We start from the raw sequence: 27,862 nt of genomic DNA, 5'->3' as shown, positions 1-27,862 counted from the left end.
AGATAGGAGAGAAAAGCCCAACAATCCCCCCTGAGCAAGCACTAGGTGACAGTGGGGAGGAAAACCTCCCTTTAAATAGGAAGAAACCTCTGACAGAACCAGGCTCAGGAAGGGACAATCAACTGCCGTGACTGGTTGGGGTGTGAGGGTGAAAAATGATGAAGAGGGAGGGGAGACCGATAGAGAGATGATCGAAGAGGAAGGGGAGAGAAAAGGTGGAGGAAGACAAGACTACGCCTCCTCATGATCAAGTGAGAAAGCAGGAGAGTCCTTCCTTTTGAAAAAGCAGAAGCGTTTTTTCTTCTTTTTCAATCACTGTTCCTGGAGCTCTGAGGTTTTTTATGTCATCGATTGCTTCTGCGTTTCACCTCTCAATTTTCTTGCATCTTTTCTACAGTTCTTCTAATTTTGCTTGTTTTTCTTCAAGCTTTTCTTTCAGTTCTTTTTTATTTTGCCTCCTGTACTAGCTTTGCCTCGTGTCTGTATTCCTCCGTTGTACTTGGTTGTACATGTCTTCTAACTCCTGATTTCTCCAGTGCATTTTTTGAAGCGTACACTGTAGGTCTTTATGTGTTTTCTCTTGTTCTTCTTGTTCTTGGGTCTATAATCTGCTGCCGTACTTATCCAAATATTATTCCCCAGCCTTCATTTATAATCTGAATGTTGGGCTGTTATTGCGTATTGTTAATTTGTTGGTCTTGTCAGTTCATGAGAAATTCATTGTGCGTTTCTTCCAAGTGTTTATTTTGGGGCTCCATTTGTCTGCACTTCTCCTCTAGTTTAATTTTCTCTGCTTGCATTTGTTGAACCCTGTTCTCTAGATTGTGGTTTTCTTTCCTACTTTCAGCCCTTCAGATGGATAATACGTCTTCTGGGGAATTTAACTGGTCACCTCAGAGAGGAGACTCAGGGGAAACTTTTTTTTGTGGTGTTTTCTCTGAGACATGTTGGAGTCTTGATACAGTGACTGTAGAAGATCCAATTATGGATGGATGGATAGATAGGTTGTAAAGATGACCCCCTCTCCTGTCCCGCTCACACTCTGTCTCTCTCTTACACACATAACATCTTCCTGCCCTATTTAGCAATTTAACAAGTTAAACTGTATATGGACATCTTCAACTTTCCGCACTTCTTCCTGGCTGAAGAATTGCAAAATATTTTTTTAGTTGAATAAATATCTACTATGTTACCAAAATTATTTATTATTAACCGAAAACGACTAGTGTTTTGGTAACTTTTCAAATCATTCCTTTAAGAAATGATGCAATAAACCACAATGAAAAAACCTCAGTAGACATAGAATTGCATTATTGGAAAATTTTCCATAAGATATCAAAAGTGAAAGTAATTATTCTGCAGAAATACATTCCCAATCGATGTTAAAGTAATTAATATTACTGCTTCATATGTTTCAGATTGAGCTCATTTTAAGTACTCTATATTTTGTTTAATGTCCAGCATCATTTTCTATAAAACATATGCTCAACAAATGCTTTAATATGCTCTTTTAGCTTTTCAGCGCCACCTTTTTGCTTTTGTTTCCATCTTTATCAGCCACATCTTCCACACTAAGACAAATTCTACAGGTGCACAAGCGAGGTAAGGGAGGGTTGTGTTAAGAGACTTGATTGGGCAATACAGTGTAATAAAAATTACCAATGGGCTGGTGTCAGAGTGGGGCTAGTCTGTATAATAACTTTGCCCCAGGTTCCAGTCTTGGCTTGTAAAGCTTGATTTAGACTTCTGCTGGAAAGCTACGTCCTAACCATGTCATTTAAGTTGTTGTGGTATGCATCAATCTGACATGTAGTTACATTTCTTGAGAGGTGCATATCAGGTTACGTAGAAGGTTATGGCACGGGGTTAAAATGAGTTAGAGTGTAAAATACACAGAAATTACATATAAGCAGTGCCACAATATTTTGACACCACCCTCTTTAGCATCCTTGTAATAAGACAACTTACATCCCTTCAAGGAATAAAACAACCCTGAGTTCCCTTATTGACAAAAGTACCAACACATTTTTTTTTTCATGCTGGATTTGTTTAGACTCACAAAAATAATGGATTTGCAGATTTCATAGGTAAGTTTGTTGTGTATCTGTCAATCTTATTAATCTCTGGCTCTTTTTCACAACAGGACTTTTGTCCCGTCTTCCTCCCCTCAACCCTAACCTGTCACAGCAGAAGGCTGCCCCTCCCTGAGCCGGGTTCTGCCAGAGGTTTCTTCCCACTGTCACCAAGTGCTTTCTCATTGGGGACCGTCTGATTGTTTAGTTTGTGTGTGTGTGTGTGTGTGTGTGTGTATATGTTTGCATTATTGTAGTGTTTTTACTTTGGGGTGACTGTTATTGTGATTTGGTGCTATTTAAATGAAAGTGAATCAAATCGAATTTAATTGAAATTGTTCTATATTCCACATATTGTGGAAGTGCAAGCACCAGAATTTGTGCAAGTCCATCGCTAAAAACAGTAATGCATTACACAATGACTGTATAAAATAATCAAAATACTTTATTAATCCATGATAATAAAGTAATGTGGTCAAAGCTGGTCCCAGACAGTAATAACTGTAACTGACTAAATTTAATTAAATATTACTAAGTTACAAAATCTAATAAAATACTTCTAATATACGTAAATAGGTTAATTATAAATATATCCCAGTATATAGCACAAATTATATATATGTTTGAAATTGAGATGCCCCTCTTTTCAAACTTCTTTTCTCTGTAGAAGGGTACACAATTATAGAAGTATGTACTTGTGCATTAGATAAAGATGACCAATGACTGATTTAACAGTCAATGGTCTCATCGCTAATTAGCCAATCTCAGTGTGACCTGGAAGTGTGCGTGGTGAAGCGGGCGGTGCCGTCTTTCTACATCCGGTATGCTCGAACCTCTCACGAGCAGCGAAGGCAGACGAAGAATGGAGAGAGCCGCTCGGCTGTTCTAGCTTGAGACAACAGCAACAACGGGCAGCACAGAAAACCTCCCCATCACAGGCGGCATTTTTGTCTGCGTTTTTCGTTGCGAAAAACGACAAGCTGTGCCCCGACTGTCTGGATTTCCCACAGCGAAGGTGAGCCTGAGGGGTTTGCTAGCCAAGCAGCATTTAGTTGGAGGCTTTTGGTTCTTGGCTAATGTTTTCGCTGCTAACGGAGCTAATTTCCTTGTTGCACTCGGTCCAGCTGTCACCTAGCCATCAGTAGGTGCTAGTTAAGGCGTTGACACCAGGCAGAGAGAGGGACTGCTACATTTGCTGCCCTTTAAAACTACTCGGTTTTCATAATTAACATGAAAATGTCCATCCTGTGATTTTTCTCACACTATATTTTGAGCCAGTCCAACCGTTGTGGCTAAGTAATGTTTGCTAACGTTAGCTTTATGGCTGGTCAGTCTGGTTTGACGGTGGCGTGAAGGTAATTTTATTGAGCTGATGGTTCGTTTACCTACTGCTCGACGTGACCGACACTAATGATACGACTGGCTTTGAGCGCTGACGTGCAGCTGCCACCTCTCTTCCTTGTTTTGATTTAACCTTAGGTCTGCTGGTAAAGGATCGATCAGCCTCAGCTGCCTCTAACCAGCACTTCCTCACATAGAAAACCTAGTGCCTTGACTGCTTACTACAAGGTGAGGGATGCTCACAATGGGAAAGGTTGAACCCAGGCCCCCCTGTCAGCTTGCTCGTCGTTGGCACAGTTGTAAATGTTTGACTGGATCTGGTCTGGTCGTCCCAGATGCGCACGCTCGGGTTTAAAGTCAGTTTAAATTTTACTTCTGTGTGTACCTCCAGTGTACATTTTCTTTGCTACTAGTCATATTTTAATACACGTGGACCGTCTTAAAGTGTCTTGCTACTGAATCAATATGTGATGACTTGTGATCGGTATTTTGCAATAAAATAACGGCGTGTCATGCTCCGTAAAGCAGCTCTGAAGGTCACATTTTATTGATATATTAGTAGTTGAACAATTGTCTAGTATAAGTCATCGTGAGCACATGATAAATGATGTGAAATAGTTTGTGTAGAGCTCAGGCTCACTGTTTGCACAGCTTAGGAAGGTCCACGTTTAAGCAAAGTGCAAATAGATTTGTTTTTTTTTAAAAAACTTGTTTTTGCATCTGGAACATGTTTGTTCAAACTGGTGAATTTACAATTGTATGATACACTCTTGATGATCTTGCAGTATTTGCACAATCATTAGTTCAAACCTAAGGAAAAAATATCACATTGCCATGCTTACAATTTATTTTTATGTGTTTATTTATTGTTGTTATTACTGTGTGAATTCTCAGAGGAGCAAAAGCATGGACTATAAAAATTAAATTCAGTTCTAGTTCATTAGAGCTGCTGCCTTTAAGGAGAGAGGCAGCAGCCTTTAGCTGGCACGGCCACAGTAGGAGTCTGCACTGTTGGCAGGCCCCCCTCTCAAGCTGATCTTTCTACTGAAGGTTAATTACTGCACTGAGAGCCTTTATGTTTTCATAAAAAATGGTAAAAAAAAAGTCAACAGATTAGTAATTTTTAATAGATGCTAATCAGCTTGAAGCATCTTTTGGTTTCTCGTAGTATTTTGACAGGCACATTTGTGCACTGTAATCAAGGTTTTTCAAATATATTTTCAGTGCCTCCTGACTGTGATACTGAAGGAAAAGTACTCTTGAATAGTTCTGAGTGTTAAAGCTGCCTATTAACCAATTGCATCAAGTTTCCTAAACCGTTGATTGCCAGTAAATGGTAATCCAATAAAATCTTGTGCCTCTGATTTGACTGCAGACAAATTAGTTTTTGATTCTCTCCACATTTCTATATTTCAGCGGCTTTGAAAACATGCCGTCATAATACATTACTTAGATATTTCTGCAAATGCCACATTCCTCCTTCATCATTTCTGGATTAGAACTAGAAAATAAAATGCCTCGATGCACATTTTCAGCTGAGAGAATATCAGTGATGTGACAGATATGTGAGATCAGCAACAACTCAACTCTGAAAGCATCTCCAGTAATATGACACATTTCCTCTTCATGCACAGTGAGCGTCATTCAGAGTTGTAAAGATTTAGGATATCCCCATTGTGGAGACAGTCTGCTTTACCTGAACAGAGTAGCATTTAAGTATTCAAAATATGCAAAGGTTTAACTGCATTAAATGGATCGTTTGTAAGTCTCGCATCCTGAGATTTAGGTTAGTGGTTACAAAGTGACTGCAGTTATTTATTTTCAGCTAAAAAGGAAGTGGCAATCTAATTTGTACATTGGTGTATAAGAATCCAAAATATTTATGAGGTTTTTAAATTTTCTTATTGAGCCCAATAATTAGAGCAGAATGATTACAATAGTGACAGCTTTAATGCAGTCTAATGAAATGCCATTGTGCAAATGAGCACATCATAAAACATAGGCTGTGCCATGACAAAGTCAATACCCTCATAAGGAGGGAGGCTGCATTTACTGCTAATCTGTTCTAGTGCAGGATAAAACTAAATATAGCATCTGCTGGAGTTTGGCCATCTGGTCAAAAAATAGTACTGATTGGTGATCAATCAAAATCATAATTTTCTCAATATATGTAGTTGAACTCAGGTGATCATATGATTAGCATCAAGTGTTCTCTCAGATGTTCAGACTACATCTTGCGCTTCTTTTGACATGTTACATTAGACCTTTCGCCACTATTCTGTTTACGAAAGAAGTTGTACATTAGGTCCAGAGGGACATTGAGTCCACTGTTAATGTGTTTCTCCAAGCTTATCAAGAGCAATTCAGCGGTCTAAATACAAAACATATTAGCCAGTCAGGGTGTTGGGATGATCCATGTACCCAAGCAGCAAGACCCATCTCAATAACTATGGAAATTAAGGCTCATTTCATTAGGTAGGTGGTTCAAAGTAACCACCTGATTTGTTTCAAGATGGATGCTGAGTTCCTAAATTTCCTTAATGATTTAAAAAAAAAAGAAGTATTTTTAGCATCCAATAACCGAGAACAAAATATTTGGGGTAATTGATTACTTATTTTGCATTCATTTATGATAAGGAGCTGTTTTTGTTTTACTCTATTGTGCTACAAATCAATTGCACCCCCCTTCCTTTTTTTCAGTGGTTTGCTGACTAAAAGCTCATGCTCCCTAATTTAGCTCCAGCTGAAATTACTGAAAGAGAGCCGCCTGTTAACCAGCTCCAGCTACAGGAAGAAAACCTTACAGGGTTTTTAGAGCTAAACCTGTGTGTTGAAGGCTGCCGCCTACCTTGGTCTCAGGATCAGTCAGGGCCTAACAACCTGGCAGGTGACGGTACTATGATGCAACATTAGTGGCTTAGTGATACAGCTTTTGGGTTTACCCTGGTTTTTCACTGTTCGCCTCCTAACCTGATCTTATACTTGAGATAAGAGATTAACAGCTAAGAAGTCTCAGTTCTCCAGAATGTGGTGTCACCACAAATTGATGATATCTCAGACCACCTCCTTGCGCAGATAGAAAGGTTTTTGATAAGTCTTTGTCTTCAGTAGCGCTTCAGTAAGAAATATAGATTCGTAGGAGTGACCTGCTTTTTTTCTTTTAGGCCTAAAACATTTAAATAATTTTGTACTGTATGCCTTAAATTAATGACCCTAATGCCGGATACCGATCTGTACTTATTAACCTTATATTAAATTCTCATGTAGACTAAGCCTACATTTAAATTATAGCTATTCTTGAATTGCTCTTAGACTGTTAAACACCATGAAGGCTGCAGCTGAAAGAGTGAGGCTAAAGATTAATTGAATGGAATAACAATTGTAATCTGACTACTTCTTCTATAATAATTAAAGAGATTTAATGTTGATAAGTGTGTTAACTTACAGTCTTCATTTTTGCCAGGTTTCCTTCCTGGTTTCAGGTAGTCTAAATTTATTGATGTCGTAGATGTTTTCAATTCAGAGCAAAGCTTAACGCCCCCAAGTTCATACATTGCCTTTAATGTTAAACTACTCCTTTCATGTGCACTTGGTCCCCTGCTTTGGGGCAATAGTTGTATTGTTTTCAAATGGTTCTCTGCCCAGAACCATGTGTTTAAGTTCTTAATTATTATTGTTTTAATTATAGAATTTTATTTTCCTGTGTAAAGTTATTTGCTTCTTTTCATTAGAATTATCAATGTTTCTGATTGGTCATACTCAGCAATACCACTTTAAAAGAATGTGTTTCATATAGACTTGGAACCTCTGTGTTTACTTATCCACTTTTGCGTTTGTGTGATCACAAGGCCTGATTGTTGATGTTGGGGTAAAGCTACGTAGAGTGAATGATTTTTGGCAACTTTATACAGATTTGCTTGCTAGCTACCTTAGGGCAAGACTCTATGGTCTACACCCTGGACAAGTTGCCAGTATTTATTATTTGAATGATATCTTACATTTAAAAAATCTATTGCAACAAGACACATTTATGCTAAAATAGAGAAGCAAAATGCTGATGTGAAAGTCATGACAGGGAAGCTTTTATACACCTGGGTTTTGTTCTACTCTCTTCAGCTTAAGAGATTTTTAAAAAGCAACGTATGTTTATTATGGATGTAATATATATATATATGTATATATATATATATATATATATCCAGGGCAGCACGGTGTTGCCGCACAGCAAGAAGGTCCTGAGTTCAATTCCAACATCAGGCCGGGGTCTTTCTGTGTGGAGTTTGCATGTTCTCCCCGTGTTTGCGTGGGTTCCCTCCGGGTACTCCGTCTTCCTCCCACAGTCCAAAGACATGCAGCTTGTGGGAATAGGTTAATTGGATAATCCAAATTGTCACTAGGTGTGAATGTGCGAATGAATGTGAGTGCGAATGGTTGTCTGCCCCTGTGTGTTAGCCCTGCGACAGACTGGCGACCTGTCCAGGGTGTACCCCGCCTCTCGCCCTATGACAGCTGGGATAGGCTCCAGCGCCCCCCGCGACCCTGAAAAGGATAAGCGAAAGCGAATGGATGGATGGATATATACATCCATAATATTACATGTACACTGTAGTTCAGTAGTTCTCTCATCTTGCCAGAAATGTTGCGTTTGGGAAACAAGAATCAGTTCTCATTAAGAGTGTTTCAGATTTGACTGGTGTCTGTTCGTCACCTAGGTCTGAAAATATCTGTTCCTTTTATTGATCTCTGCCAAGAAACATGAGGCACGAGACAGTAACTATTGTAGACAGGAGATTTATTTTTCATTCATTCATTTATGTATTTATTTAGAAGAATACATTTGAAGAAGCACCATCAACCTATACTTTTTTTGTTTATTTTCAATACATGACATCTTTGACTGCTACAGTTCAATCAGTAATCTGGAATTTGATATTATAAACTCCTTTCCTTTCATCTATTTCTAAGAAGTACATTTACTTTTATAGGATGCCAGAAGGTGTGTATCCTCAAACACAGCTTCATTTATCAGTAGACACTGTGCCTCCAGCGGGATAAAGGTAGGGGATTCCCATCCTTACATCACAACTAAAGACTCCGTTTATTCAGACCGCAGGTCTTCACAGTGGTTGATTCTCCACAGTATCCCACAATCCAGTAGATTCCTTGACTTTGTTCTCCTCTTTATTAATTAGGGATTGACTAAAATTCATCTACACAGATTGAATGTGTCCAGTGTAATAAATACCAATATCGCTCAAAAATATTTATTTTGTAGGTCCTTTTAGACCCACAAGAGATACCTTTGTACTAATGTGTCCTATTCCTCTTCGGCTATTTTTTTCCTTTAATTAAAACACATCAACATGCAGTACAGTTAATAAACCAAACTAAATGCTAATTATTACAGTATTTAGTGCTGTGCATCTTTGCTGTTAAAGATTGAAAGTCTTTTTTGCAGCGTGAATTATTTTGTGCCTTTGATGTTTCTACATGGTAATCCTCAGGTTAGGCATGCCAGGGCATGTTTATAGCATAGATGATCTATGGTAGTCTAGTGCACCTGGCTAAAATAAATTATACATTTATGAAACAGACCACATTTATGTTTTATCTCCAAAAACATGAAACAAAAGGAAAGAAAAAAACTAACAAACTTACTCAGTTAGGATCAAGTTATGTTCAAGTTTTATACAGAGCGCTGTCCTTCTAGACTGACAGACTGATGAAATCAGCTCAAGTTGGTTTCATCAGTGTAATGTGTATTATTCACATAGCCACCCATGTCTTTTAAAAAATTGAATTCAAATGTTATGTGGTTAATTTTTGTGGATGTTATATTTTCTGGAAATTTAGTTTTGAAAACCTTCATATAAACTGATTAAAAACAAGCAAAAATATGGCTCTCTTACTTGGACAGCATGCTATACTTGAATACAGTTTAGCTTACTGTAATTAAAGCTCGGTATAAAAGGTTTGAATGGTCAAAGCTCAGTTTAGCTCAGGCCAAGTATAGTTTTGTAGTTATCTGTGATTTTACGTAAAGTAGTAAAGTGCAGCTGTTTTCGCGGGAACACACACTCTGTATATAAAAGATGGACCTACTGTTGTAAAATCCTGACTTAAATACTTAGGATTTAGTTAACATTTTGTAATACTATTGTTCGTGGAGCCAGAAGTGGCCATATGCGGATGCAAAATGGATTGACAGACACCAGCGAATTAGTGATAATTATAGACAGAAATTAAATACTACAGTTTAGTTCAACTAAACTGGAGTTACAAACATTTTGTGCAGTTAACAATAAAGGAAAATGTATTATCTGTTAGATCAGGGGTGTCGAACTCCAGGCCTCGAGGGCCGGTGTCCTGCAGGTTTTAGATCTCCCCCTGGGTCAACACACCTGAATCAAATGATTAGTTTATTACCAGGCCTCTGGAGAACTTCAAAACATGTTGAGGAGATAATTTAGCCATTTAAATCAGCTGGACACGTCTAAAACCTGCAGGACACCGGCCCTCGAGGCCTGGAGTTTGACACCTGTGTGTTAGATCATTTCATTACAAACACTGTAAAAGTGAGCAACATAACAGATGCAGTTGAGAGGTACAGCTAAGTAGCTCGAATTAGCTTAGCTGGTGTAAACCCTGGTGCATGCTGGGTTAGTGAGGCCTAAAAATGTTTATTTGCACAATGGAAACTGCTCACCATTGGGCCTTGCTGCAAGCTTGTTTTATAGCTATGTTGCGCTGTTCCTGGTTTTATGTAATAGTAACACTGCACAGTTGCCCTTGAGAGCAAACTAGCTGTCTTTGATGCTGAGATCTGTGCAGGCAATACTGAGCGTGAGTCATCCAGAAGCCCACACACAAATACTTTCAGCAGCAGTTTTTCCATGCTCAGGAATTACAGCATTGTCATGAAAACAGTAGTAGCTAATGTTTTTCCTGAAAACATGAAAAGTTGTTTTCAGTATCGAAGAGGTATTTTGAGTAAATAATTAGCAGAATAGTCAATCGGCCTAATTAACAGGCAACGTTTTGTCGTGCTTCAGCAGTGTTATAATTTGTTGAGAATGGTTAACAGGATTTTCCCAAGAGGCCTGCAGTTGATAAAAAGCATATGCCATAAGTAATTGTTCAAATGCATATTAACTGCTTTTTTCTGAATTCTCATAATTTAATGTAATCATGTAAGGAAAGAAGTTAAAACCAAAAAGGATTCTACTGAGTGCTCAAAACAATCGGATCAGTGTCCATCAAATTGAGCTTTGGTGCCCTTCCAAGCCAACATGGCTTTATATAATTGTTTACATAATATTCTCCTCTGACTTTGTCTGGCGGGGTTTAGCTGTGGGTGGTGAGATGCCTTCAGAAACACAAACTATGACTTAAGGTTTTTGTGTTGATGCTCAAACTAGCTGCTGTGTTTTCTATGACCACTGTGACCTGATTACTATCTCTTCACCCAGCAGCCTGTTAGAGTGAGCCATTTGTCCTTGTTTAGCACTGTGTACTTGTAAACACAGTTTTCTTTTCTCTTTTTTAACAGCCTGTAAACGACTTTCAAAGATGAGTTAAACCTGGTCTCTTATGGGGAAGTTAGATTATGTGGTGTTGTTGTTGAAGAATCACTATCAGTGAAATTTTATGACCTAACATGTAGTCTGGATTTTTCATTTTGTCATTAAAAAAACCATTTGTATTATAACCCCATGAAGTAAAGTGTGATTTCTTTCTTTTTTTTTCTTTTTTAGATTTTTCATCTAATAATCGCAGTAGAGAAAACATAAAAAATTAATATCTAACACCTAAACATTTGAGTTTCATTTTCTGGTTCATTTTAATCTGTGATCATCTGTATTCTTTTTGATGCAATGAGGTTTTTAAGAGTTTAAGCAGGGTAAAATGTTCTTTATTAAACGGTAATATCTTATGTATTGCCATATGCTGTTTGTTACAGGTCTTTCACCTTCTCCTTCCTGTGACAAATGTCGAGGCCTAACATCTCTTAGAGGTGAGGGTGAGGACAGGTCGGAGTGTCGGTCAGCTGCATCAAGTTTTGTCCCATGAGAGTGACTGTACCATCCAGGCACCTCCAGTGACCAGGGCTGTGGCTGTGGTGGGCCCGGCCCAGGAGGCCTTTTTGCACATCACTCCAGGCTCCTGCTGACCTGTGCTGCTCTCACCATGGATCAGCAAAGAGACAAGTATGGCGACCGACAAAGGAGCACTAAAGTGTCCCAGGGAGGCCGCAGCGGACACCCGTCGCGGCCATCTGGCTCCTCCAGCTCCTCTGGGGTTCTCATGGTGGGGCCAAATTTTCGTGTGGGCAAGAAGATCGGTTGTGGAAACTTTGGCGAATTGAAGCTTGGTAAGCTGAATCTCAATCAAATGTTAAAATATTTATGCAGGACATGATTTGCTAGCAGACATGGATGCTGCAAAGGTTGCTGGAAGTATGTCATCTAATCTATTACAGAGTTATCGTTTCTCTAAAATAGTGTAATTTATTTTTAAAACATCTGAGCCATGCTTTTGCTCTCCTTTCTTATTCCAGGAAAAAATCTCTACACAAATGAGTATGTAGCTATTAAACTGGTAAGTGCACTCTTGCTTTTACTGCTTGACTTCTCACATCTGCAGATGATTTTTAGAATCAATTTTAATGCTAAAGTCATTACTTTTAAATCGCTTCATTATGTGAAAAAGGTCCAATACGGAAATTAGTAATAGTAGGATCAGAAATGTTGGTACAGAAAACATTGAAAGCATGGTTTGCTTTATTGTAATTGCTTGAATATAACAGTCAGCGATAATGAGAACCTGAACTAGATGATTAGCACATTGAAAACAGAATAAAACAGATGCTGTCTTTCCTCTGTGTTCAGTATTAGATGTTGATATTAAAGTGATTTTAAGATGGACTATTTTGACTGCAATTTGCAGTGGTGCAATCGTAGTGTTGTAACTGTTCTTGAGGAGAAATGTGAGTGAGGTGTAGATGCTCAGCTAGGCGTGTCTCTCCAGCGGCTGCTGGACTGGAAATCATGGCTCCTGACTCATGCCCTTATTATTGTTCACCAGAGAGTTGTAATTTGCTACAGAATCAACGTATTAAGCTTACCAACCAAATGGCTTTTAGCTACTCACTCTGTTGTATGGTGTGCTGACACTTGAGCTGAAAAAAAAAAAAAAAGTTTCAATTTAAAGTGTGTTGAGTTTGAAAGCTCAGAACAGTTAACTGGAAATAAAGTTTAGAATTTGGGGGCACAGCAAAGTGACTGTTTTAGGTATATTTTTAAGTATATTCAAACTATTTTTCTTTAGCTCAAATGTGATGTTTTGTTGAAGTGTTGCTCTGAGTATTGGCCCATACACAAACATTTGCAAGGTGAAATTCATAGCATTAAAACTGCATTTATTCCAGTGTTTATGTCCGATTTATTGAACACTGGTCTGATGTGTTTACCATTCAGGAACCAGTGAAGTCGAGGGCACCACAGCTGCATTTAGAGTACCGGTTCTACAAAACACTGGGAACTGCAGGTAAGGTCACAGATTTGTTTGCTACTCCCATCTGGTGGTTTTATGTGACTTCATGATAGTGATTTGACTGTTTTGGAAGATCGGCCTAAAGATTGCATCATTTCCACAACAAGTGATTACTCTTCTCAGGTTACATATTGAAATTAAGCTGACTTTAATCTCTTGGAGTGTGTGTATATGACTGGATGAATGCCTACGTGCATAGAAAGCATGTTGAACATTGACCTTGGGTGAAAATAGTATTGCCAGAGGTGCAGTTCACTATGAAAGGTGGTTTCCATTTTCACTTCCATTGGGCTGCTTTGCTTCTGTTTTGGCAGTGAGTGCCAGAGTCTGTGCTGTGCTTTGGACCTATAATACTTCATTAGGTGGCAAGAACTTGTTTGGAGATTCAAGTTGAAACAGAAAAATAGTTTTTGTATTTTGCTGTGATCGGTTCAGGCACATGAGCCTGAATGAACCTCGCTTGTGAAGTCGCAAAACTCAACTCTATATGGACGTCTTCAGGTTTTGGGCAAGTTGTTGAAGCACAGAGAGTGTAACACAATGTTTCCCACTCAGGATTACTGTAGCCCTTTCAACTGGCTCAAGGGCTTGGCTCAGTTCATTAGTCAGGTTCTACTGTTTAGGCTTCAGATCAAGATAGTGTTGTTTTCCTCGTGGAGCCACTGCTGGGTCAGACAGTGCCGCAGTCAGAAGCCATCTTTGTTCCAGAAGCCTGGGTAACCTGATAAATACTATTCCAGTGAATACTTGCATCTTGAAGCATGTGCTGTGGTGTGCTCATTTGCAGCTGCGTATCCTTTAGCTCAGTGAATGCCAGCTAAGTGCAGCGCTGATGCGTTGCACTTGCTTTTCTACCAAAATCTTTACAGCTGCTACAACATTAGCACCATTGTCATGGACAACAGCTTTTTCTTTCTGTGGTGGAATGTTGAATTTGACAAGACCGTCCTCAAGCCAATCTCCAATAGGGCTGTTCGATATAACGATATATATCAGATGACGATATAAAAACGTCTATCGTTTCCTATGACACTATCATTTGTTTCATGGTGTAAAATAAACTGTTTATGGAAATATTTTTTTCATCGTTTTGATGGTCACTGTAGCGGCTATATTAATTTCTTTAAGTTCTCTCTTTCTCTTATTTAATATAACCACACTATGGACCGACAAGCGCCTGTTTTTACGTGTTGTTGTTGTTGTTAGCAACAATGACGGTAAAACCATCGCGTGGCTCCGCTCTCCGCTTGTTTGTTTTCCCACGTAAACCTTTCACAATAAAGCTCAAGATCCTGTTGAGACTTTTCAAAATAAAGAATCACGTGAAAGAGTATGCAGAGAGTTAACGGATGAGAAGCAAAAAAGAGCTGTCAGGTGCTAAAAAATAAACCTTAGACTCAAACTTTGAAAGAAAACGGCGGCCGTTACAACTTATGTCTAAAAATGTATCGTTTCACGCATCGGTTAAAACACTGGACTCCAGGTAAAGGATGCCCAGCTGGAAACACTTCACGCAAGTTGCCCGAGATTCACAGAATTTACAGGAAATGTTACATTTTTGTGATTTATATCGTTGTCAGGACGATAAATGTCTTATATCGGGATATGAGGTCATACCGCACAGCCCTAATCTCCAATATATGCAGCGTGTGTTCTCGTCAGAAGCATTGTTATCAGTCTGTGGGTCTGTATTCACCAATCCTTACGAATAATGTGAAACATCACCCCTAGATACGCCTCTGTAGCGAGGCTCAAGCTAGGAAGTGCAAGGAGTGCAAGGCTCAGTCTCCTGCAAGCTTAAATTATGGTCTCACAAAAGTGTCAGTTAGGGGTTAACACCCACCACAAACGTATTGTAGTGCAGTCCTCCAAAATCTCTGCTGCATGTCCTAATCAATCAGGATTTGACTGACCTAATCGTCAGACAAGTTGGCTCAAATAGGGAAGGGAGTGACAGTGGGAGAAGCATGGGAAAAAATAAATTAAAGATCAGAAATACGTTGTTTTAAAGCTCTTTGTATGTTGTAACTTTGCTCTTCTCTGTGGCTGGCTGATGGACCATCAACAGCACGAGTAAGAGTAGCCCACAGACTGGCTGTATGACAACAAACCCTCTGTGCTGGTGGACTGTCAGTCCATAACTGCCTGCGAACTGCCTTTGCCCTACCCCTGCTCAAGTGTAAAACAAGCATAAAGGGTAGTCGTCATCTTTTTTTCTTTTTTTTTGACATCTTCATAGTTTACTTTCAGGAAGTAAGTTCTTGAAGGAACTGTACCTGCAAATGAAAATGGAAATTATATTCAGAAGGCCTTTGTCTTTCACCATTGAGTGTTCAAAATGCAAGTCAGCAGCATGCTCAGCTGAACATGGTGCAGCTGTCTGAACAAAGTGTTTTGCATACAACTCTGTGACTTACTGAAAAGGACAGTAACAAATAATTCATTGTCCAACAGTGGCTTAGTTTTACTGGTATAGTATATTTTTACTGGCATCAGAAAAAGTTTTGCTTTTTCTTTTGTTTGAAATGGTCTCAAACTAGTCTTCATCCTTGTCTTGTTCCACTATTTTATTCTTTCTCCATCACACCATTAATCATGATATAATTTTGAGGCTATATTTTTTTAATATATTTATATATATTATCAAGTCTTATATATTTCGTTGTGGGTTTTTTTTTTCTTTCCTTTTTTCTAAGTAGCTTGTGCAGTGGAAAACTGAAAACGCTTGCATTGTTTGATTAAGCTGGCGGTGAATTTTTAGCAATGATTATATAGGTTATTTACATATTTGGCAAAGCAGCATAACATTCATGCAGACCTGTACGTTCAAAAATCTGGCCAGTCTAAGTCTCAATCTTTGCACTTGCTTTTTGACCTGTCTTGATGTTTCTCAGTTTCATAGGGAAATGTGAATCTTAAGGTTGTAAATGTTCTCCTATTCTAACCAGTTAGACCAGTTAGTCATGGACTTAACTTAAAGCTCCAATTACCCCGCAGCCCAAAACACAACAATATTATTATTATTATTATTATTATTATTCACTCATAATGCCTACAATTTTTCCCTTGCACCATTTGATTCGTAGTGTGAAACAGTGATTTTAGTTTTAATGGTACCCACACTGCCAGCCATTTTTATTTTTCCAGATTATCCAGATGCCCAACAAATCTTATTATCTAGCTTTCAGAATGAAATGCAAAGCAATAACTGACAACTTCTCGGTTTGTCATAAAAGATTAGTCAGGATTTGCTGACGCATCACTGTTACAGCAACCACTAGCAAGAATGTTGGCAGGATCAAATGAGCACCACAGAGAATGAAATTAAGTCATTTTTTTAAGTGTTGGTACTAAAGGAAATGGGTGTGAAGGCTAGAAATAATGGAACAATGGAAAAATATATATTTTTAAAACAGTATCCACGGTTGTCTTGGTAAAATGGGTACAATAATAATGGATACATATCAGATATATTTACCCAAACAAGAGCTTTTGAGGTCATTTCGTTTTTGTTTGGTTTTAATTTGTTACCTAATGTGCTCTTTAAAACATAGGGATGTTACAGTGTTTAGAGATGACCCCAGTAACAGTTTGTCATGGAAAATGGAATGGAAAAGCCTTTTTTGTGTCGTGGGTGATCTTTGATGTGCTTTTTTGGAGCTCTACATGCATATGTGATAACCCGACAGGGAGTATAATGGCTATTGTTTTGCAAAGGCAAGGGCTGGAAAAGGCCAACTGTGCGGAAACTCATTAAATATTTAGAGAGTGGGTCTGCCTCTCTTAGTACTAACCTGCCTCTGTCCTCTTCTTCCAGATGGGATAACGTGACCTCATTTCTTCTTGGCTGTGTACTGTGCTACATTCCTCTCAGTCAATGTGGTTATCACAATGTCTGCATGATGGGGTCTTTATGAATTAATGTGGTTTGACTCAGCTGCTCTGTCAGGTGTTGTTATCTGATGCATAAACAACCATCGCTGGATATTAATGAGGATGATTCAATTAAAAATCAAGCATCATCTTGCAGTTAATATTTGCCATCGCAATCAGGGGTGCATCATCGCTTTGGTTTTACAAGCCAGTGAGATTATGACACAGCATTGTGAGGAGGGCAAAAATGTTTCTAAGAGCGTGAGGGTTTGTTCAGGGGTGGGAGGAGATTGTTGAGCTGTTAAAGGTATTGGCAGGCAGACCTCGTCATGAAACACTACACCATCTCTGTAAGCACTGCAGGGCACACTGAGTAAACATGTCCAATGGTGACACAGTTTAATAGATTTTACTGACATGTAAAGAAAAGGCCAAAAGTTTTATCCTGTGTGTGTGTGTGTCCACTTATGGGAAATCATAGATATATGTTGAAGAAAATTGAGCTTCTTCCATTACACAGTTAGAATTGAGTGAAAATAATTAGAGAAAATGAGGGATTGGAGAAACCATAAAGTGGTGTTTTTGTGTGCTTTTAGAAATTAAAGAGCCCAATGTTCTTGAATGTGTTTAAAGGGAGACTTAAAGATCAAAAAGAACCACAGGATTTTCCTGCAGCTTTTATTTTTGCATAGAATGATAGAGTATAATGTTTGTTTTTAACACCATAGTTGCTGTATAATTACAGATGTTGATTTCTTGTCACTTAAAGGAAGCACAGCATTTTCAAGGGGATTCATTATGCTCATTTAAACTCCTAGAGTGGCTTTGCACAATTCTCAGTTCAAAATTACCCTTGTTTATCTTGTACTGGACCTGAGTGCAGACCATTACTTCATTCTGACTGACACAAACCATTTTAGTTCCTTCATCTTTAAGACCACCCTCCCTGTTTTCCATTCTTATGACTGGCTGTGTGCCTGAGAGATCAGGCTCTTTACTCTTTATGACATCAGACAGAGCTAAGAGCAGAAAAAAAATGGCCTTGAGAGAGTTAACAGAGTTCAAGCATTACTCGCATATATGCTTACTGCATTACTGGTAAATATGTCCACATCCATTTATAACAGTATGTAGGCTGAAAATATGGAAAAGCATGTTAGTGTTGATGTTTGTTTTTTTGTTAACAATGATATTTATTTCACAAAACCGTTAAAGGAGTTCAGATTTTATTTCAAATTAATTAATAAAACAGCAAAAATGATATGCTGGTTGTAGAGCTTTTACAGGTGAAATGCAAATATGTGTAACAAAATGCCACAGTAGTTAAATAATTGGTCCAACAAATGAGCACATTGACAGCCATCTGCACAGGTTTAGGGAAAGCAGCCACTGAACAACAGAAGCAAGCCAGCAAATACGTCTGTTAGAAATTGAAAGGGGCCAGCTTGATGTTGATTTGAGGGTAGAGCTGAGCAACCAATCGCAGGCTATATCAGTAGTGCAGGCAGCCAATCAAAGATGGATCTGCATGATGTGCAAAATCTTGCATCAGGCAGGAGCTGGCTGTATTCCAGGAGTTTGGTGTGGAGCTGCTGTAGAACCATCACGAGGAGCCTGCTCACAATTTTCTCAGTAAAACCCACCCATTAGTAATATACAGTGGAAAAATCTGTCCACCAGTCTTTGATTTGCTTATCCTGTTATGGCGGGCTGGAGTCTCTCCTAGCTTACAGTGGCTGACGAGTAGCGCAGTACAGTCTTGGACAAATAAAGTCTCTCACAACACTGACATAAACACACACACACACAGAGCATAGTGAGAAAAGGGAGTTCACGCCTACAGCCAATTTAGAGTCACGAATTCACCAAACCTGCATTATATTAGACTGTGGGAGGAAGCCCACGCATGCATGAGGAGAACATGCGATCTTCACACAGAAAGCATCACACACTAATCCAAAATTAATTTCTGTAAGATATTCACAGATATTCATTTTCTTCTAACCTGATTACAAAGTCTTTCTGTGATACGTTTCAGCACTCTTGTTGTACAATCTGGTCTACAACGCATGTCTACCAAAGAAATGACAGTTATGTGGCATTCTGGTCCTGTGGAAGACTTGATCCTTGGCTTTGGGTTGAAAAATTGCACATACAGATTTCAGTGTCACAACCTGTGCATAACTGGGGGAATGTGTCTTGGCTAGGATGAGCTGTCTTTTATCATGCATTCACGAGCAATGTGTAGGTTCGTGCAGGTTTTAGGTGCATATTTCCTTCAAAATATTGCTCTAATAAAGGCAATCCCTCAGTGCTGTTCTCCGTATTCAGTCACCTTTGCATCCCGTCCACTTTGTTGAAAATGCAGACTTTGTCTGTGCTCTGTGCAAATACTGAAGAAACTCTTAGAGTTCAGGTGAACACACAGAGCAGGCCCTGCAATCTTTATGTTTACAAAAATTGAAAGAGAGAAGTGGTACCTGCAAAATTGGTAGCTTCCAACAGCGTTTGAGTTTTTCTGTGGAATTGCACTGTGTGGTTGTGAACAAAAAGGTTCAGTCTTTAATGTTTGTTTGACTTTTTTGTGCTGTAGACAACGGTGGTTTGACCATTCCTGTTGCTAGTTAAAAGCTAGATCCATATTGTTTTAAACTGTTTATCAACTTATTTACAGCACATCTCCAATCTGACACATTTTTAGGCCTCCCACAGGCACACAGGGTTTCAAGCCACTCATTCCTTTGGTACAATTAGCAACCCACAGAACTACATAATGGTGTCCAGAAGCACAGGATGGAGCGCAGCATGACTCCTACATGCCCATATGCTTGCTGACAGCATTTATGCCACCTTTCATACTGCAGTGCATTTCCCATTACCCAGCTGGCAAGCCAAATGTCTCCAGCAACATGTTTAATATAAATACATGAGTGCACAAAATTTGGGAGTATTATTTGTATTTAGCTTTTTGTTTGTTTGTTTTGCCATTATTTTGAAAAACAAACAAACAGTGTCATCACACCTTCATATGGCATATAATAATACACCAAACCATTATAATGGGGACTGACATCCTGTCCATAACTTTTTCTTTTCTTTTCTATTCAAGCTTGTCCATTGAAAGAGATGCAAATTTACATTTCAGTGTTGTGTTTAAAGGGATTATTAGAGCTTTGTTAGATTTCACTATAAAATTATTTGCTTAGGGGTTGTTTGGATGAGGGGAGTTTTAATGATGTATGCATTTTAAATCTACATATGTATCTAATCTACATATATACTTTCATACTTGCATTACACACACAAGAAAGAAGACGGTTACTTTCAAAGTCAGATGCAAAAGATGATTGATGATTGAAAGACTGACTTTAGGATCCTTTTTTTTTTTTTTTGGAACTTTGCAATTATACTGTATGTCCAAGGACTGAGTATAGCTTTATTATTCTGTTATAGCAAGGTCCTTATGATTGGATCTCCCTTTGAAGTTTCTTGAGAGGACCTTTTTAATAGGAGTCTGACTAGAAGTAAGCACAGCCAAACTTTGAGTCATACTTCCCTGAAGGCAGTTAACAGTTTGACCTGATTTCCTGTTCTTTGAAACTAAAGTTCAGGCGGTGGTCAGGATAACAACAAAGAATACAAATGTACCACCAATTACGATTGCATGTGCATATAACTGTAAATCCTGCAGATGGAATATATATGTAGATTCTGTGATGTGCAGCCTTTTTGTGCCTATAATTGAAATTAAAACTGCAGGAGGAAATCAGTGCACATGTTGCTCTTTTTTTTTTCCTCCAAGTTTAACTGTTAGAAGGAGCTTTCATTCCCAGATTACACATACACGACTTAAAAGAGCACTAACCTTTATGCAAGTTCCAGTGGCATCGGACTGATCACCCAAGACTAAATTACACTGTGGCAAGAGGTAAAATAAGAGCTGGGTTGACAGATGGACAGGATTTTTGAGCAGTGAGAGTGAGTAGAGCAGACAGATCATAATTCAGTTGGGAGGTTGTGATATGAGCCAGAGAAAAGATTAGTTTTCAGCTTGCAGAGGCAGAATGACACAGTATTTCACCTCAGGGTTAATGTTTACCTTGCAGCGTTCTCTGTTCTCTGTCCTCAACGACCTCGTAGTGCTCCTCCTCCTATCGGTCCATTTGAGGGCCTCTTATGGTTGACCTTGGACCCAAGTTGGAAACGTCATTAGTCAAGGGAGACGGGAATAATAAACAGATTTTAAATACTGTATACAAATGAAAAACACTAAGCTTTTTCTGTATGTCGTGTTTACTACCCCAGCTTTTGAGTGTTGTCTTGGATTTCTTTTAGATACTTTAAAATATATAACATATATAAAGACAACTACTGGGTTTGTGTCTCTTTGTAATTTTTGTTTCTTTCCTCCTCGTATTTTAGCAGAAGGTGTGCCTCAGGTGTTTTACTTTGGGCCCTGTGGGAAGTACAATGCCATGGTACTGGAGCTGCTCGGCCCAAGTCTAGAAGACCTCTTTGACCTGTGCGACCGGACCTTTTCACTGAAGACCGTGTTAATGATAGCAATTCAGCTGGTGGGTTTGGAGCTTTGTATGACACCATCACCAAAACTTCTACTCACTTACTATGACTGATGAAATCAAATACATTGAACATAAAAACTCTGAAATTTCTATGAAATGGTTCAAATCACCATCTACCTAGATGCAGAAATGGCACAAAACGATTTGCTACTTAATATAGTAGCTGGAGTTAGACTAACAAGTTCATAATCAAAAAATAAAATGTTTACTGTAGTTTAACAATTTGCATGGCAAGTTCAGCACAATTTACATTTCCAGTTAATGACATATTTTCAGTACAATCCATTTTCATACTATAGGAATGAACCCTTGTTTCAAAAACTATCCTGGCTGGATATTTCAGAGGCTTAATCCACCAAGCCTTTACATTTTATAGTATGCTCCAGAATCCCCAGTACAAAATGATTGGTATTGACCCTGTGCACGAGAAAATGCTAATTCCTGGTTTGAGACCGGATGTGGGGTTGTGCATTTCCGGTATCTTTACTTTGCGGTCAATTGCTACTGCGAAGATATACTCCAAAATCATGTCCAAAACTCAAAAACGGAAAGATCGCGTTAAGTTACAAATAGGAGAAGGTGGGAACACTCACCACTGTTGTGTCATAAAAAATCGAATGATCAATTTTGACGTTTAAAGCGTTTAGATTGATCAGTTGTTTACATCACTCAACACAAGCAGAACTGCATTACTGCATGCAGAAGACACATCGTCCACATTCAGAAGCACATCTCTGTATAGTGACTGGTCTTATAATTTAAACAGGCAAATGTTCAGCATTCAAACTACAGGTGAAGAATAGTCAAACCAGATGTTTCCCCGTTATGTCGATATCAGCTAGTCAAGTACACACCTACACAGCATGTTAACAAACCGTGAAAAAAAGCCACACAAAAAATGAATGATTGCTGGTAAGGGTTTCTATACATTAATATTTACGAAAGGTATGTTGTGACTTACCTTCAAAACTACAGTGGTCCCTCGCTATAACGCGGTTCACCTTTCACCTCACTGTTTCGCAGATTTTTTTTAGTGCAAGTTTGCATGCTTTTTTACGTCACATTGTGTCCTGCGTCCTGATCGCTGCAGACGATCTCCTCCGTGACGTCTCTCCTGTACAGTACAGAATCGCTGCATCGATCGCTAGCAGTGTGACTCTGAAGTGCAGTACTGTATGTCCACGATGTCCACAAAACGTTTTGCACCATCAAAAAATAAAATTGGCAACTTGATTTCACCTATAGCTGGCTATTTTTAGAACATAACACCTGCGATAAACAAGGGACAGCTGAGAAATATAACATTTGAATCCATTTTCTCTTTTGCCCTGAGGTGCAGGAAAAAATATTGACAAGTCGATGAACATCATTTACAGATATATTGGGTAAATGCCCAAGACATCTATAGAAATGCAAATCGCCGCTTGATTCATTCATTTGCTTAACTTGTTTTGGACCGTAAACAAGGCGCGAAAAGGACACCGGAAACAAAGCTCCCCACAGGAGTTTCCGCACCAGAAGTAGCATATGCTAACGTGCACATAGTCAATTGAGTAAACTGTCCATATAGCTGATTTTACAAGTCTTGCCTGAATACCTGAGGTTCTTGGAGCTTTTGGAGAGTGTGTCTCCTATTACCTAGTATGCAAATTAGCAATCTGTTAGTATATGCATTCTTCTGGGCAGATTTGGGTAGACTGGAAGCTGTCATGAAGCGCAAAGCCACCACTGATTCACATCAAGTCTGAGCTGCTCAGAGGGTGTAATAACCCAGTCTTTGAGGCGCTTTATGCACATCAAAATTTCTGATGTTTCATTTTGTCAGCACAAAAACTGCAGTGCTCTTGTAATATAGATATCCTCTGAAAAAATGTAAAGACCTACATAGAAGCTCAGCACAGAGGTTTCCTAAAGACTGCATCGCAACCAGCTCACATTATGAATTTATTATGTTGCTCACCTTTAATTCTTTCCTAAAAAAAAGACCGCGATTCCACTGTAAGTGCAACAAGTTAACCTTAAGTGTTAAAAAGTTGTCGTGCTTTTTTATAATAAACCATAATGCTGAAATTCATTATAACTGAGAAAATAATGTCAACTTGGTTTAGCAGAAAAACCCATTTTCAATAACTGTGACTCTGATTTAGTGGCCAATTTAAGGAATTTTGTTCATTTACCATGACTGATGTGTTCTTCGTCACCAGATTTCACGAATGGAGTATGTGCACTCTAAAAATCTCATCTATAGAGATGTAAAGCCCGAAAACTTTCTCATTGGACGGCAAGGAAATAAAAAGGAACACATCATTCACATCATTGACTTTGGCCTGGCCAAAGAGTACATCGACCCCGAGACCAAAAAACACATTCCCTACCGGGAGCACAAGAGCTTGACTGGTACTGCGCGATATATGTCCATCAATACACACTTAGGCAAAGGTAAGAATGATTTTATTGTTGTTGTTCTGGGACGTCTGTTTGTAAAACAGATGCTTTGGTACGTAGTTGTTGAATTGTGTCAGTGAGATGTTATCATATCTATTGATACAGAGCAAAGTCGGCGAGATGACCTGGAGGCTCTGGGCCACATGTTCATGTATTTTCTTCGTGGGAGTCTACCTTGGCAAGGGCTAAAGGTATGTAAAGTATATCGACAGTTTCCGAGATTCTTTCATCAGGACTCTCGTCATTAAATTCTAACACACTCTGAGTTGCTGTGTAATTTATATTATTTACCCATCAGTAGCTTCAGCATGTGCTGAAAGTCTGTTCAAAATGACTGAGAAAATTTACTTCTGAAGACTTCAGCTTTCATTGTGTTTATCTCTCCATTGGCACATTTAAGTCTCTCTTAATGAATATTAAAAAAAATAAGACTAAACAAAGGTTACAGTTGAAAATGAACCAGCTGTTATTTTGTGCTCACAGTTCAAAATTCATAATCTTTAGAAGCTTTTCTTCAGGCTAATGTGTACAGAGTGGTACAGTTGGTTGTTAATTGAAGCAGTAAGCTTCCTATTCCTCTTTGTTTACTACTCTGAATCCTTTCTGCTTAACCACCTGAAAATCTCCCAGAAAGTTGATTCTGTTCATCACTTGACAAAACGTTTCTCCCACTGAAAACGCTACGTCCGGATGAACAGAATCAGCTTTCTGAGATTTCCTTACTTTGATTGAACATGCAACAAGAAACCTTAAATGGTCTTGATGGCAATAAAGTGATCAGTAGTATCATGCTGTAACTGTCTTTGTGAAACACATAATACTCCAGTCATGGAAGCTCAGTTGATTTTTCAGAGAGAGCGTTTACTTCAGACACATTAAACAAGAAAAAACACTTTGCTTTGAATCTTTTTCAGGCTGACACACTGAAAGAACGATACCAGAAGATTGGAGACACAAAACGAAACACTCCCATCGAGGTCCTCTGTGAGAACTTTCCAGGTATGCTATTGATGGCTGTAATCTCACTTTTGGATCAGTTTGTGAACCTTGATAGTGTGAATACTGGCTGTGATGTAACCTGATTTTTCAGATAAAATGATCTAAATGTCGTCCCACTACACAATTTGTACGGATTTATCCTCATGAAAGGTGAGAACATTCTTGTTGGTTCTGTGTAATACAGAGGAGATGGCCACCTACTTGCGATATGTGAGGCGGTTGGACTTCTTTGAAAAGCCAGACTATGAATATTTGAGGACTTTGTTCACGGAACTGTTTGAGAGAAAAGGATACACCTTTGACTACACCTACGACTGGGTTGGCAGGCAGATTGTGAGTAACGGATCACATTTTACATGTCAGTAATTTCACCTGTTTGACTGCAGAGCTGAATTCATTGTTATTCCCCTCAGCCCACACCGGTGGGGTCTGTCCATATAGACTCTGGAGCATCTGCAGTCACGAGAGAGAGCCATCCTCACAGAGACCGACCCTCACAGCACCCACCAATCAGAAACCAGGTACGTCCGGTTGAGCAATGGGGACCAGACTGCTTCTTGCCATGCTGTGGTCCAGTGGATGGACCCATGGTGCATTACAGCCTGAAACTCCCTTTACTCTCTGTATGATGATCTCTTTGCCAAGCAAAGCTTATGTGCATGCAGTGACAATAGGATGCAAGTATTCTTTTGAACATCTGTGTATATTTAAATGCTGGAAAATTAGTTTTAAGGCATCAGGGCAAATTTATCCCAGTCATCTTTGCCTTCGTGTTTTTGGATTCACTGTGCGCTTTAGATATTGTAGATAAACTTTTGGCAAGTGTTTAAGACCATAAATTAAATTAAACTAAATTCTGGTAATTAAAAGCAGCCCACAAAGATGAAGGCTGACTGAAATAAAGCTTTGTAATCATTCACATATTCTACAGTGTAGAATAGATGCACTTAGGGAGAACCTTTTGGGTATATATGGGTTTTGTGCCCATGTTGTCAATGCATCTGCTTTTCGATGCTATTTGGGTGCTTTAAATGCAAATTTCAGAGCCAGGGTTGAATTGTAGCAGTCTATGCTACAAATGAAGGATTTGAATAGCTGTTAGTTAGTCTGGTTGAATTTGATCTACAATTTTGCGTGTGTAAACACATTTGCTTTGATTGCAATTTAATTCATTGCTGGTATGAAGATGAGCTGTAAAATAAATTGCTGGCTTTATAAAGCTCTGAGCATTTAAATAGGTTACTTGTTAGTGGTTTATGCTTATTTTTTTGTTATTCAGGTGTAATGAGATTGAGGCCAAAGTTTGAGACCTGTGAGCTTGGCTCCATTAGGCTTCAGGCTCATTAGTTTCTGATTCAGTTTTATGGCTGAAGCCTTGCTATGATTTTGATTCACTTTTTTTTTTTTTTTTTTCAATTTTGTTCATTTATTTATTTTTTCTTCTCCATATCTCATGCTGCTTTGCATGGTTACCTTGCCTCGCACACCCAAATATCCATCTTTCCTTCACCCCCCTCCCCTTCCCATTGCACTTTCAAACCCACTTCCCTTCACATCACCGACGCCACCCCCGATTCCTAAGCAGACAGCAGCCTCAGATCGACGAGGAGCATGGGAGGTGCAGCCCGCACGCCAAGCAAACTCCTCCTATCTGACCTCCCACCTGACAGCGGACAGGCACGGGGGCTCAGTGCAGGTATACACCCCTCACCTGATCAACCGGCAGCCCCCACCCAATCTCCATGGAGTCAGATCTGTCTCAAATAATCCCAACAAAGATAAATACACTCATAAATATGGCTTGTAAATGGAAGGGAAAGGCACAAAGGCATTTTTGTGTGACACAATTCCCCCCCCCCCCCCCCCCCCCCCCCCCGCTTGGGGTAACGATATATTTTGAAGGGATTAGTCTTATTTTGAGACAAAGCTTATTTTTTATTTGCGAGTTAAACAACTATGAATACTTAGAAAACTCGTGTTTAGCAAAGTACTCAAGCATTTAATTCATATTATTTTGCAAAAAATTTTGCTACTGAACTGGCATTTTTTTTATTCATCTTCATTATCTAAAAGCTCATAATTAATCATAAAACACTGATATAGTAACTAATGCTTTATGCCAGACATGAATTGCATTTGTTAAGTGTTTTAGCTTCATGTGTGAGACAGATCTACAACCATATACCTCCCCCCCCTCCAACCCTTTTGCCCCTGGCTGGGAAATGTTAATTTTCTGCTCCACCATATGCATGTCATCTGGTGCTACCCACCCCAGATGGTGAAAGTGTGATTTAGCTTTATAAACAGCAGCCCTTCTTGGGGCATTTTGATCTCCGGTCCTACAACTCTTCATGATGCTTGGACATTCTTTGCAAGATCAAGAAGCCTTCTGCATGGCAGAACGACCTGGCATAGCTAGCTAATTGCATGCTTCTAAACCATTATAGGCCTTTATGCTTAAAGGAACATATTGGTGTAATTTTGTCTCCTAGCCCATTCCAAAGATTGTCTCTGTCTTCAACAGGGTTTGTTTTGCTTCTGGGGATTCCTTTTACTAAATGGCATTCACTTAAAAATAGTTTGGAAATGTAAACATTTTTATACATATATTGTGAAACTAGATCATTCCCTGGAGTGCCATTGGTAGAAGCATGGCACTCTGTGAACACAGTGTGGAGAAAAGGGTGCTGTGACCAACGCAGTGGTCATCAGACTTGGCTTTTTCAGGCTTTATTATATTACACATCAGAATCAGTTATTTAACTCGTTAAAGTATAGATCATCGAAAAGCGAAATCTCTCTTGTCCTTTAATGCAAACGCAGCTTATGTCTTTTAGAATAACTGCTACACTGTTACAGAAAGCTCTTTTTTTTTTTTTTAAATGTTCTTTTTTTCCAACATTTCGTACACAATCAGGTGCATTATCCTGATCTACTGATGCGTACATATTCAATCAGGTGAAAGTGTAAGGGGAAGTTGTTGGCTTTTTTTTCATA

At 38.9% G+C, this 27,862-nt stretch overlaps 1 protein-coding gene across 6 annotated transcripts in view; it reads left to right on the top strand.

The window, feature by feature from the left end:
- The first annotated feature begins 2,859 nt into the window (after positions 1-2,859).
- Positions 2,860-27,862, top strand: part of csnk1g1 (casein kinase 1, gamma 1) — a 35,890-nt gene continuing 10,887 nt past the window's right edge. Inside the window, exons 1-11 of one of the 6 annotated variants that reach the window (XM_085163953.1) lie at positions 2,860-3,087; positions 11,374-11,784; positions 11,971-12,011; positions 12,890-12,959; positions 21,264-21,412; positions 23,626-23,860; positions 23,972-24,057; positions 24,781-24,865; positions 25,050-25,198; positions 25,279-25,386; positions 26,451-26,561. In XM_085163953.1, coding sequence (XP_085020079.1) covers positions 11,601-11,784; positions 11,971-12,011; positions 12,890-12,959; positions 21,264-21,412; positions 23,626-23,860; positions 23,972-24,057; positions 24,781-24,865; positions 25,050-25,198; positions 25,279-25,386; positions 26,451-26,561 — 1,218 coding nt within the window. In that variant the 5' untranslated portion in view covers positions 2,860-3,087; positions 11,374-11,600. Of the gene's footprint in view, positions 3,088-11,373; positions 11,785-11,970; positions 12,012-12,889; positions 12,960-21,260; positions 21,413-23,625; positions 23,861-23,971; positions 24,058-24,780; positions 24,866-25,049; positions 25,199-25,278; positions 25,387-26,450; positions 26,562-27,862 lie in introns of all 6 variants that reach the window. The other 5 variants (XM_085163869.1, XM_085164041.1, XM_085164272.1 and 2 more) reach the window with 5 other exon arrangements.

The sequence above is a fragment of the Neolamprologus multifasciatus genome, chromosome 1 (genome assembly GCF_963576455.1).
Source record: "Neolamprologus multifasciatus chromosome 1, fNeoMul1.2, whole genome shotgun sequence".
In the NCBI taxonomy this organism is placed as follows: Eukaryota; Metazoa; Chordata; class Actinopteri; order Cichliformes; family Cichlidae; genus Neolamprologus; species Neolamprologus multifasciatus.
The sequence above is the reverse complement of the archived record's forward strand: the minus strand, read 5'-3'. Positions and strand labels throughout refer to the sequence as shown.